The sequence below is a fragment of the Nanorana parkeri genome, unplaced genomic scaffold (assembly GCF_000935625.1).
Source record: "Nanorana parkeri isolate BGI_ZX_2015 unplaced genomic scaffold, ASM93562v1 scaffold1647, whole genome shotgun sequence".
Classification (NCBI taxonomy): Eukaryota; Metazoa; Chordata; class Amphibia; order Anura; family Dicroglossidae; genus Nanorana; species Nanorana parkeri.
The window spans coordinates 70311-83120 of record NW_017307915.1 but is presented as its reverse complement, the minus strand read 5'-3'; the positions used below and the strand labels follow the sequence as shown (position 1 = coordinate 83120).

At 43.2% G+C, this 12810-nt stretch overlaps 1 protein-coding gene across 1 annotated transcript in view; it reads right to left on the bottom strand.

Annotated features, from left to right (window-relative positions):
- Positions 1 to 12361, bottom strand: part of LOC108799164 (NACHT, LRR and PYD domains-containing protein 12-like) — a 17037-nt gene extending 4676 nt beyond the window's left edge. The window contains exons 1-9 of the mRNA XM_018570980.1: positions 12301 to 12361; positions 11723 to 11883; positions 9986 to 10166; positions 9450 to 9500; positions 6964 to 8677; positions 6621 to 6707; positions 4127 to 4297; positions 2921 to 3085; positions 1678 to 1750 (exon numbers count right to left, since the gene is read on the bottom strand). Of these exons, the coding sequence (XP_018426482.1) occupies positions 1678 to 1750; positions 2921 to 3085; positions 4127 to 4297; positions 6621 to 6707; positions 6964 to 8677; positions 9450 to 9500; positions 9986 to 10166; positions 11723 to 11883; positions 12301 to 12331 (2634 nt within the window). The 5' untranslated portion in view covers positions 12332 to 12361. The remainder of the gene's footprint in view (positions 1 to 1677; positions 1751 to 2920; positions 3086 to 4126; positions 4298 to 6620; positions 6708 to 6963; positions 8678 to 9449; positions 9501 to 9985; positions 10167 to 11722; positions 11884 to 12300) is intronic.
- Between the last annotated feature and the right edge of the window lie 449 nt (positions 12362 to 12810).

Genomic DNA, 12810 nt, shown 5'->3' with positions numbered 1-12810 from the left:
CCAGGAGGCTTCCCTGTCCAGGAGCCAATGACTGGAGGGAAAAACAGAAGGTGTGTGCCAGGAACCTCCCCCAGCAAGACCCACACCTGACAACACTAATGGCCGAGGGCGCACTGTCCATCGAGCATGCGCACACTTTGCACAGCCTGTCTGCCGCGCGTGTGCGCACCTGCAACCCTGTCAACAGGAGTCCTGCCAAGCCGAAGGAGTCCCCGTGCACTACACCGTACCTGGTGGCCCCCCGGGGTGAGGTGGTACCCCTGGTTCCCTGACACATTGTTAATGTCTGAACAAGCAGAATTTGTGCTTTTTCAGTATATTCCACAGAAACCAGTTTGAGACGTTTCTAAAATGTTAGTCTTTGCAAATTGTATCTCTGATCTCTGTTTGTGTCTTTGCTTGTTTACTTTGCAAATCCCCCCCCCCACCCCCAAGCAGGGCTGGATTTGCCACAAGGACACTGGAGGCCTGGCCTCAGGGCAGTAGGGAGTAGAGGGGTGGCAGCGGTGTGGAAACCGCCAACGCCTGGGACGTGCCCAGGGTGCTGGACCGCTAGTTGTTTTCTACATTTAGCCCGGGTTAGGGCAAGCAGGACTAAATGTAGAGCGGGGAAGCCTCTTGTTTGTGTACAAGTAATCTTGGCGATGTCGCCAAGATCATTTGTAATAACATATAAAAAAGTTAAAAAAATATAAAAATAAAAAATATTTTAAAAAATATAAACAAACAATTAAAAAAATTAAAACTAACCCTGCCGCCCCCCACCATCTGGTTGCCATTCTCCACTGGGGGTTCTGCCATTCTGGGGGTTTGGCCGGGAGGGGGGCACATTGAGGAACCTGGCCTTGGGCCAGCAGGGAAAGTAAATTCGGCCCAAGGTCGTCTCATGATCCTTACTATCATGAGTAGCTTTGTATACATGCATGAATTTTATTGGTCTTTGCTCCGCCGTCCCCCTTTCCGTTTCACATATAACCTTTTATTTTAAGAATAAACCTTTGAATGTAGAGTGAATACACAATTTGGTGTGACTCTTTATTCCCAAGTTGTCACGATCTGGGATCAGGCTCGGAGTCCAGTGGCTGAACAGCAGGCAAATTGGTGGTATAACAGGCCGAGTTTGGTGCACAAGCAGACGGTTGTGGTGGAGGAGCAGGCGGAAGCGTAGTCAGAGATCAAGCCGAGGTCAGTAGCCAAAGGTATCAGGTATGTAGCAGAAGGCGGTGAGAGTAGTCGCTGAATCAGCAGCCGAAGGTCGGTACACGGGTAGCAGTATGAGCAAATTGTATCACAGAGGGAGCAGGAAGCAAGATAATGGCAGGAGCACAATATTCTGGCAAACAGGAAGTGCAGAGGCGTGGCTTAAATAGGAAGTTCAAGGGAGGAGCAAGGAGTTCAGAGTTCAGCAGAAACTAGGTTTACCTGAGGATTACACAGGAGATCAGGGAAGGAGCTATCCAAGGTTCTAAGGTGGCTCAGCAGGAAGAGCCACAGCCAGACACAGCAGAGGCCCTGGGTTCAGATTCAGATCCAGATCCTGACACAAGTACTTGTCTGAAGCTGGCAGCACGATCGAATCCTGGCAAATCTAACAAGATAAGTCCACCCTGGAGGCGTGGGTTCAAGTCCCCACTAAGGGCTCGAGTCGCTTTCCAGAGGAACCCTAACATCTATTACAAGATCCTGACGGCTGTTTTTAAGGCTCTCCAGCTTCTTGATGACGTCTTCTGAAAATCCATTGGCGGCAACCCTAGGAGATGGAGACCAATACATTTTCTCTTCACATCTATACACATCTATAGGCTGCTATCAAAGCCTTTGTATATCTGACAAAAAAGAAAAACTAACAAAAATATATGCAACACATTATACAAAAATAGAAATATCATTTTATTAAAAATATCTTTTTTTTTAAATGTTTTCTTTTTTGTTACATTTTGTCAGATATACGAGGGCACACACAGCTTATAACAGTGTGTTTCCCTAATTTTTCTTTCATTCCGAATTTCGGCCAGTTTGCCAATCCAAGTGCTGACAAGGACAAGTTCTGACCTGACTTTTCTCTACTGAAGTTAAATCAATAAAACTTGATCAAGGGCCTGTGACTGGACCATGAAGGAGCAGCAAGTTCAATCACATTCCCATCCATTAGCTCCTTGTGCACTTGATGGCCATACACCAGTGACATTTTATTCTAATTCTACTGATACATTTAAGTTCTTTTTTTTTTAAATAAATTCTTTTATTGAACATTTTTATCCATCCATTATGGAAAAAAACAAATACATCTACAACTTAGGTACATTACTGAAGTACAATGGGATATCATGAACGTAGCTTTGGCTAGGAAGAGAGAGAGAGAGGGGGAGAGAGAGAGAGGGGGAGAGAGAGAGAGAATGCATTTTATCGATTAAGATCACATATATTGTATATTAGATTGGTCCTGATGAAGGTAATGCTGACCACCGAAATGCATTGGCTCTCCTGGAACCTTCCATGAACATTCCAACTGTATAACGATTGCTATACTATCTAGTACATTCCTTTGGACACAGACACTGCCCCAACTGATGATATGATGGGTCCCTCGTATTCCTTGTTTCACACCATGTATATGCACATGGGACCCTGTGATATCTCTACATTGTGACCAATGACCAAAAGAGCCTCATTTCTCTTTAGAAAAACCCTTATACATTGCAGCCTATGAGACATGCTCTTGGTCACCAAAGAGACGTGTCTACACCTGTCTACAGTTCTTGATGTTCCCATAGACATTCCATTTCGAGTGTTTACAATGAAAACAAGCACTTTTTGAACATTTCTAATGCCGGCCTGGGCTGGGGGAGATGGGGATTTGTCCTTCATGAGCCAGTAACAATGAGATACATTGGGTTGGTGCTTTGTCCACTTGACTCACCTGATCTCTTTCAGGCTGGAGGACTTCTCTATGAGGTCCCTTATGTGTCCGGAACCAGCATCGGTGATGTGATTGTGGCTGACATTTAGGTACTCAAGTTTCGGGTTGTTGCTCAGTGACACCAGACACTGGGAGTCGTCATGTGTCAGTTGGGCGGCACAAAGCCTGAAAGATAATGGAATCACCAGTACAGGTCTGTTAGGTGTAATATTGGTTTATTATATGAGCCAATGAAACCCAACCGCTGAACTCCAGACATACATAGTTACATAGTAGGTGAGGCTGAATAAAGATACAGGTCCATAAGGTTCAATATATATATATGAATTTAATATAATATATATTGTATATATTTATAATTAATGAATAATAATTCATTATTATATCTAAATGTGTTTTTTTATACAAGCGGTGTAAGTACCTACATTTTGCTTGGTTTGGCTTGGCTTGGTTTTCAGAGCAGAGCTTTGACTAGATGGACCAAGATAAAAATCCTCTAGCACATAAAACAGCTTTCGTGTATTTAATCCGTGTATTTAGCTGTTTTACTTCAGCTCATCTTTAAAAAAAAAAAAACTTCCAGTTTCTGAGGCCGTGGTCAGCACCCTATAGCTCCATTCTTCCCCGGCCTTCCTGTCTGTAGTCTGGAAATGGGATACAGGAAGGTGGAGTATGTAATTCGATGGTCTTCTTTCACCATCACAAGGCTCTACCTACCTGTATCCCAGATGCTATGGGTGGGTGGAGGTGAGCCACCATTAGCCACAGTGTGGTAGCCAAGGCCATGGGACACTGGTCAGCTCTTAACTAGCTTTTTCTGATGCAGAGAATTTTTTATGCTTTCCCCGTGAGCAGAATACATTTTAAAGGAAATATATCATCTTTTTTCTGCATATTTCTTGAATTGTATTGTAACTGTAATGTTTTCCTTATATTGTAAAGCGCTGCGCAAACTGTTATATAAATCCTGTATAATAATAATATAAAAATAAATAAAAATATCCGGCAGGGATGATGGAAGCTCCTTCTAATAAGCACATCCGGTGTGAAGACCCGAGAACTCAAAGATTTCCCCAACCAAGGATGAAAGAAACCATCAGGGGGGTATTAGAAAAATGAGGTCTGGGTGGACTGACCCTTGAAGAGGACCTTTGTCCGTGTACAACCTCTGACCCTTTCCCCACCACTCATCTCTTGAATACTCACACAAGGTGCTTCACCATACACGTGCGGCTGGACAGGACGTCGATCAGGATACTGAAGTGAGTACCCGTCAGATTGTTGGAAGTCAGGTCCAGTGATGTCAGGGAAAGGTTTCCACAGATACCAGATGCCAAGGACGGGCAGCAAAGACTGGTCAGGTCATTATTAGTCAAGCTGTAGAGGACAAAAAATTCCAAAAAGAGACATTAGAATGGATGAGTTGGTGTTTACGTCACAATTTAAAAGCATTCGATAACAACATTCAAAAATCTAGCCTTGCCTTAAAACGTATCTGAACCCCAAAACAATAAAATATTATATTGCAGGTTAGCTATCCTTAGAGGTGACGGCTGCTTTAGTTTTATTCTTCCAGGATTTCACCCAATGATCCTGCCAGAAACATACTCCCTGTGACAACGCTCAATACCTGTACTGTATCTATGCATTGTCACATTAGGCTGCTATCCTGATCTGGATTTCAAACACCTACCCCTCTCTTCTTCCTTATCACATAGGGGGATGATATTCTGTAGCACACAGAAGGAAGCTGGCAATGCTGATCGTGTGAGATTTCATTTCAGTGCACAGGAAGTGATGAGGACACTGGATTTTTCTGGCGGGATCAACTGGTATTTTTTCTGTACTTGCAGAAAATGTACCTACCCTGAAAACTACCGCAGCCACCATATCATAGGTCTGCATCGTATTACATTTGGTTCTTGGGTTTAGATATCTATTAAAGTGAACTAATACCCTATAGAAGTCAGGCAGGAAGTACACGGTGCGTAATCCTGGTGCAAGCATCATAAAATCTTGCCATCCTCCTTTACTGAAATAATTCTGAAGCAGACCGTTCATAGGTCACATGACCTGCTTGTGCAATGCATTGTGGTCTACTGATGTCCGCAGAGTCCTCAATATTGTTAATATTTTTCCTGGAATTGCAAATCCTAAACGTTACCAATGAAGAGGGAAGTATTGTGGTTTTGCTATTACAAAAAGAAATGTACTTTTTTGGTTCAGTTGTTGTGTTTGTTCAGTCAGCCAAAAAAAAAAACATTCCAGGAAGAATTTTTTTTTCCAAAAAAGGGCTTCAAGGAGACCGGGGTATCTTAGTCAATGTAGCGCCATATGCAAGTAAAGGAAATGCTGCAAGATGATCCCATCTTTGGATGGATGGCCACCTATCATACGAGCTCGGTAGCCTGGCGATACTTCGGGGGGGTTATTCACAAAGGAGATAAAGGATCTTGCCGTTTCCTTAAGCTCACTTCAGCCACCAGGGCCCTTACTTATTCACAAGGGGAGGCAGCATCTGGGTTTATATGCTCGCCCCCCCCTTTCCTGCCCTGCCAGACCTGTGCTCGGATTAAGGGTGTGGTTGGAAATTGTAGGGGCGACCCCACATTTATTCCCCCATTTTTGGGGGGTAAGGTTCTCCCTTAAATTTCTACCGGACGTAAAGGGCATGGTAGGACTTGGTGGGGAACCTTATGCATTTTTTTTAACTTGGGGTCCCTCCTTACTTTCCTACCAGACCTAAAAGGTCTAGTATGGATCGGGAGGGGGGCCCCACGCCGATTTTTATTTGGAGGTAGCGAGTAGAATAACGGAGCTGAATGAGAATAGGGGCGAGTAAACTGGCGGGCATTCGGCTCAGCCGATCCAGATGTTGAATTGGCCGAGTAGAACGTCTTCTTCACTTCGGGTCAGCCGAACATGTTGAGCATGTTCGGCTGAACCGAAGGGAGCCGAAGCCAGCCGATCTACAGCTGAAATCAGCCGTACAGGGCTAACGTGAGTAGCCGACTTCACTTCAGCTCGGTTAGTCGCTTGGCTGCCTTAAGAATTCAAAACTGGTCTCGAACATGTAAAGGTCTTCTCATCAACACATACGAATGCTCTCCATCTTTACCTTCTGGGATGGACTCTTCCTTTAAACTATCAGTACTTTACTATATGTGAAGGTGCCCTTATCATCCGAATTACTGCAATCTGCTCAAACTCAGGTTGAACTGTCCATGTAGCCTATCAGCTCAGGTTAAACATCTGGATGTCTTAGCTACTTAATTTCAGGTTGTGCTGCCCATCTGAATTATTTACATCTGACCTAATACATTGGTTTTTATTGTCCACTGTACATTTTTGGCCCATGGCCAAGAAAGAGAGGTCTTGAGTGTCATAGGAGTCTATTTAGAGCAGAGGGTGGATACCACTATCCACTTAGGGCAGCACTGGGTTTACTCCATGCCGTGTCCATCAAGAGTGCTAGTGGTTTCCCATGGAGTTCTTTCTGCTTAACATTGCAGAGAGAACTCTGGGATTGAAGGTGAGGCTAAGTTAGGTTCTTCTCCTCCCAATAAGACTTTATCTTTATGGCCAACAACTCAATATTTTTTAACTGAAACTGTTCTGAAGACAAGAGAGTCAGTTTTGAGGTCAAGGTAGACATCACACAAACCTGATTCTTCAAAATTTTTTAGATTCTTCAAGTTACCTGAGATTCTGGATTTTGCAGTCAGGGTGAGTGAGCGGATTAGTTATAAAGTGAATGTCTTCATCCTTCAGTGCGTTCAAATGTAATCTATCAAGTAGATTAAGAATATACATATATTTTAGTGTTAGGACTTTTTTAGGTTCTCATACATTCATATAAAGCTGAACACTAGCCAAATACTTTTTAGTTTTGGATAAAGTAAGATAGAGTTACTATCTCTGCTAGGTTTGTACGGTATATGACCCCATTGAGGAGAATTACCCTCAATTAATAACTGTTCAACAACCTATAATAACATGGAAAGTTTCAGCTATATACAAAAAAAACGCTAATATTTACCCACCGAAGTGTGTGCACCGTATGAAGACCTGGGGAAAGCCTCTCCCAGCATTCCGATTCAAGGTAACATTTCTCTAGATCGAGGCATTTGGATTCCTGGCATGATTTTAAAATGAAAGCCAACACCGTGCAGTCGAGGGGGCTCAGGTTGAATCTTGAGAAATCAAGTGTCAGGTTTTGGCCAAGAAGTTCTGACACCAGTGCTTTGTTTCGAGATTCAAAGAGGTAGTTGAAAATATTTAAAGTCTCCTTCCTTTCCTGAGCGTTCTTTGTCGTCTTCTTGACTAGTGAAGAGAGTTTTCCGAGCCAGGTGATGACGTCTTTGGAAGCTTCAGTGGAGAAATTGAGAGGTGAACCTTTTAGAGGAGCCTTGGTGGAACCATCAGACAGGCCAAAAAGGAAACTAAGAAATATTTCAGCACGCCCATCTTGAAATGATTTGGCTTTGTCAAGCGCTTGCTGTAATTTTCCAGGTGCATAGTCAACATGATGGACCAAAGCCGCCATGAACTCCTGAATGGTAAGATGTAAGAAGGAATAGTTCACATAGGAAGGTTGACTGGATTTCATCATAAAAGATGTAAAGAGATGCAACGACGAGTCCACCATAAAAGATATCAGGTCTCGTTTTTCGAACACAATAACATGGTTCATCACCCCATACTCTGCCAACCATCCAACAGCCAGTAAGAGTTTGTGGTCTTCCTCCCACTCTGCCTTCTGGGAATGATGGGTTAGAATGTTGCTAATGAAAATCACAAAGAGTTGCGTCACTGTTTTTGGCAGTAATTCCAACCGATTGCAATTTGTTTGTGGGGATTGGAAGCACATCGATAACACTTTGCAGATGATCCAGCAGTATGAGGGGATGTAACAGAAAGTATACAGAGCTTCATTGTCCCTCACGTGACCAAAAGCCTGTTCAGACAGAGCGTTGTCTCCAAAATACTGGACAAAGTACATCTTTCGTTCCTCATGGAAAAATCCCATGACCTCACAAATTAGCTGAAAATTGTCAGCATCAATGGAGGCCACTTTGGCTGGTCTACTGGTCAATAGCACCGAGCAACCCTTGAGAAGAGTTTGCCTCAACAAGTTAACCAGGATCACGCCAAGGTCTCGCTTGTCCCTTGTGTTGGTGTACAGAGGACTTGACGCAGAGTCCATCTTATGGCAGCTTTCATCCAAGCCATCAAAGATAAATAAAAGCTGTTCTGGGTTTTTTAAGATGTTTTCAAGTTGAACATTTAGATGAGGATACTGGTGAAGGATCATCTCCTCCAAGCTGACTTTTTTCAGCCGGTTGAGCTCCCGGAATTTGAAGAAGAAAACAAAAGAAAATCTCTGATAGAGCTTTCCATTCACCCAATCACAGACAAACTTCTGCATTAGGGTGGTCTTCCCTACTCCTGGTACCCCGCTGATCATTATGACATTTGGCACACCTTTTATTTGGTGGCACCAGCGGAAGAGCCTCTTGGGAGAAACGCGCTCCAGTCCTCTTTGAGTCTTACACAAGCAGCTTTCATGTTTTTCTCCGATCTCTATCAGCTCATGCTGAGTACGGAGTCTAAAACTCTCTGTGGACACGACAACCAGATCCACATAACGCTCTGAAATGGGGAAACTTTGACTCTCCAGGGTGGTTCCCGGTGGCTGACTTTCCTTTAAATTCTGTGTCTCCTTCAGCAGATATTCCTTGTGCTTTTGTTGGACCTCTGGACACAAAATATAAGGACGTACATCAATTTTCATACTAAAACCTCAACCACGCCTTTGTCTATATCCTTAGAAACTGATCATAGAGAAGAATGATTGGTCTCCTGTCTTTCATTCCTATGGCAGATTACTATGTAGACACAGTCAGGAAAACAAAACTACAGCTTAGGTTCAGATGTTACACTTAGATCTGCAGCATCTAGTGTAACTGTATATATATAGATAGCCAGACATAGATATATTCTATATATGGTATATACTTATTTATATACTTTTTTTAAACAAACAATAAATACAGGATGCATCTATGACACTAATGTCCCAATCTTTCTGTGTTTTCAAAAAATTGCATCAGGAGCTATTTCCCTTCAGACTATCTCTCTCTGATTGGGTCAGGGCAGGCAGAGAGGAGCCATGTCTCTACATCAGATGCGAGTATAAATTGAAGCTTGAGCTACTGAGCTCTGTAAACAAGGCTTTTATTTCCAACAAAGCAGCTGGCTCATTGTCATTTTTATGTGTGTTACTTATTTTTACCTTTCTAGAGCATGTGGATGGAGTTTACCTAGCTCCATCAACACGCCCTATTAAAATGTTGACCCGCCTAACTGGCCAATTGGGATTTGCAGGAAGTGGGAAATTAAAGTGGGGAGGGAAGCTTCAAATCTATCTATCTATCTATCTATCTATCTATCTATCTATCAATCTATCTATCTATCTATCTATCTATCTATCTATCTATCTATCTTAAGTAGCCACTGGATCACTCACCTTGTATTTCCAGATCCAGTGAGTGTCCATTTTCATCCAATAACTGTTGTTCTATCGAAGTTTTTACTGAAAAGGAAAAAATAATATGCAATTTACCCCCAAAAAATACATTTACGCATTAATCACAGGATTGTCCTCAGATTTATAGTCATGAGGTTGAAGACGGGGGGCTTAGTGTTGACTGAAATTAAGTAATGATTGGTAATCACCAACAGGATCGATAAAACTCAACTCCAGGTCAATCTAAAAGACACTCATGAATACAGTTCTATAATCATTGATACATCATTAACTATTTTCTTTTAATGCATGCAGTGTAATTACCTAATTTTGACCTGCCATCAGCCTATTTCAGTCAACTGCACAACAAAGCTTAGGCTGGGGGAGAGGGAAGCAGCACAGGGAACCGCAGTGCAAAGACAATGCTGATCGGTGGCGTAAGCAGAGTGACAGAGAGATGAACTTATTAGACTGCATCTCCTTTACATACATTTCAATGAGTATAAAATATAAACTCGTTCATAATATTATGTTACTTTCAACGTGTTGGATTTCCGAAAGTACTGCGAGTAAGTTGTGATGAGGGTGATTGGTCTGCAGACTGTAGAGACATTCCCAGAATTTTATCACGGCTTCTCTTCCAGCGTCCAACACATCCTGTACCAACTTCTCGGAGAAGGCAGAGTCTCCGAGGTCTCTTTTCATTGATTCGTAATCCTGTAATGAAACAAGGACATCGGGAGATAAAGGGAGGAGCTAACAAGGTCTCCAAACAATGCTGGTTTGGTCTACAAGCGTGGATAGTTATTGGAGACATCCTGGTGTAACTTTCTGTTAACTGATATATAGGAAACTACAAACAAGAACCTTGACCCTAAAGCCAAACTCCAGCCGAAACTGTTAGGTGCGGGATAGAACCTTGGTCAGGTATCGGCATCCTCTGCACAGATAAAGGTTCATTTTTCGAAGGGTGTTGGGGAGGCAATACGAGGGGTTTAGTAGAGAGGCAATACAACCTAGTCACCTCCATACCTCCAGCCAGTAATTGGAGAGTGAATGAGCAGCAGAAGATTGAGGAGATCATCTCATACCTATCTCCTTTTATCAGGTGTCTTGCCAGCACATATACACTGCAGCACAGCTGATCCCAGTCTGTGTGCTGCTGGGCAAGGAAATATTAATATCAATTCAAATTTAAGTACTTATGCTGATTGCATGTAAATATACTTGTAATTAATTGGTGATTTTTATGTGCCCATTTAGGATTCCCCTGTAATGTAAACCCTCTACCCACTAGTACTCACTCTTTCACATGTTCCGCCACTTTTCAGTTGCCTCGTCGAAACCCTATGTCATTATCACAGCCTTCCAGAGTTGGTGGAGCATGCGGGCACATTTCAGGAAGCAGAGATCACACTCAAGCGGACAATATTCTGCATTGCTGTATAATGGTATTGCTGGGATTTGTAGTCCACTATTGCTGATGCTATTCTGCATTGCTGTATAATGTATTGCTGGGATTTGTAGTCCTCTATTGCTGATGGTATTCTGCATCGTTCTGTAATCAGGGGTGTGGAATTTTTTTTTAAAAAACAACTTGTCCAAGGGCTAAAGCGGGGGCCGAATCTACTTGCCCTTCATGACAATCTACTTGTCCCAATACAAAAAAAATAGTTTTAATCAAAACTAGGGATGCACCAATGCCGGCTTTTCGGTATCGAGTTCGAGTACCGATATTTTGCTTTTGGTACTCGCCGATACTGAATACCAATACCGGTGCTTCCACTGGCATGGAGCAGGCTTCCCAGGTAATCAGGAAGCCGGCAGCGGGTAATGACATGCCAACCGGCTTCCTGATTGCCAGGGAAGCCGGCTGCATGTTGTTTGGCCGGCTTAATTGTGGTTGGCCGGGAAACCGTCTTAAATAAAATATTAACCATTCTGTAAGTAAAACTAAATTTTGTGGCAGTGCCCCTCCCGAGAATAGACTCTGGATCCGCCCATGCCTGCAACAGGCTGTCACCAACTCCAGGGGGTATTGGACATGAGGTATAAGGGGAAGCCCTTTCTCCAACTTGGTCTCTACCTGGTACATGCATCAGTTAGAAGCTGGAGGTATTATTACTGGCAGGATCTCCAGGTAAGAAGCTTTGCAATAGATTCACAACAAAGTATTTACAGTGGAGGTATGAGGCTAAACATACTGAAACATAAATGTTGGGTTATCACTTTAATGGACTGGGATACCTGCCGCTTGGACAACACGTTCATACCTCTAAATTTAGAGCCTTTCGGGATTTCAGCTCTGCCAGCAAGCTCTGAGTGTTCAAAATCTTGACAATGTAGACCAGGTCCTTTTTGAAATGTTCATACATGATCCGCAGCTCATGCATTTCATATCCAGAGAGCTTCTGACGGAACCTCCGGAGGTCATCTGTAAAGCAGAATGGAAAGTTACCTAAGAAATGGCTGAGCCTCAGATCATTGGCGATGGTCTTTTGGGCTGCTGGTTATAGGTGAACTCCAACCATGTGGTTCATGACGACTTATCTGTGGTTTGCAGGCCCATCAGTAAAGAGGAAGTAGGAAGGAACCAGAGATGATGAATATCGCACAGGAACGTGACAAAAGAAATTAAAATGTCTGCGTTCGAAAACATGAACTACAGAGATAGATGGTAAAGCATTAGTTATGTTACGGGCAGAGGTGAAATGCATAGAGGTCCTTATGATCATTGACCACATTAGCAATTTTACAAGCAATTTCCATATACAAAACATACTCCATATGATGTATAACTAATACCATGAGCTCTGAAAGTTCTGTGGTATTAGATATCGGGTAGACTGACCTTCAGCATTTTCTTCTGATGTTTGCTCCATCTGTGAGGCAACTGGTCATGAGGACCTTTGCTGGAAAAAATACAGTAAAATGTGCAGGCTGCATACAAGTGATCTTGGCAACATCACCAAGATCACTTGTACGAAACAAGCGGTGGCTTCCCCGCTGTACATTTAGCTCTGCTTGCCCAAAACCGGGCTAGAAAAAAACTACCCGCCCGGCGCCCCGAACTGCGTGCCCTGGGCATCGGGAGATAGGAATTCCACAACCCTGCTGCCCCTCTACTCCCTGCTCCCCCGAGGCCGGGCCTTGGTTGGCCTTGTGGGAAATCCGGCCCTGCCTATGTAGTATATCAACCGAGGAGTTCCCACTGCCGTCCGCCTGCAGTTCATACCAAGAACCAAATCCAACCCATTGCCCTTTGTCTCACCAGATGAGGGTCACCATATATGACAGACGGGGACCTTCAAGCCCATTCTGTGGTGCAGCAATGGAACGATGAGTAGCAATATGAAGCTGA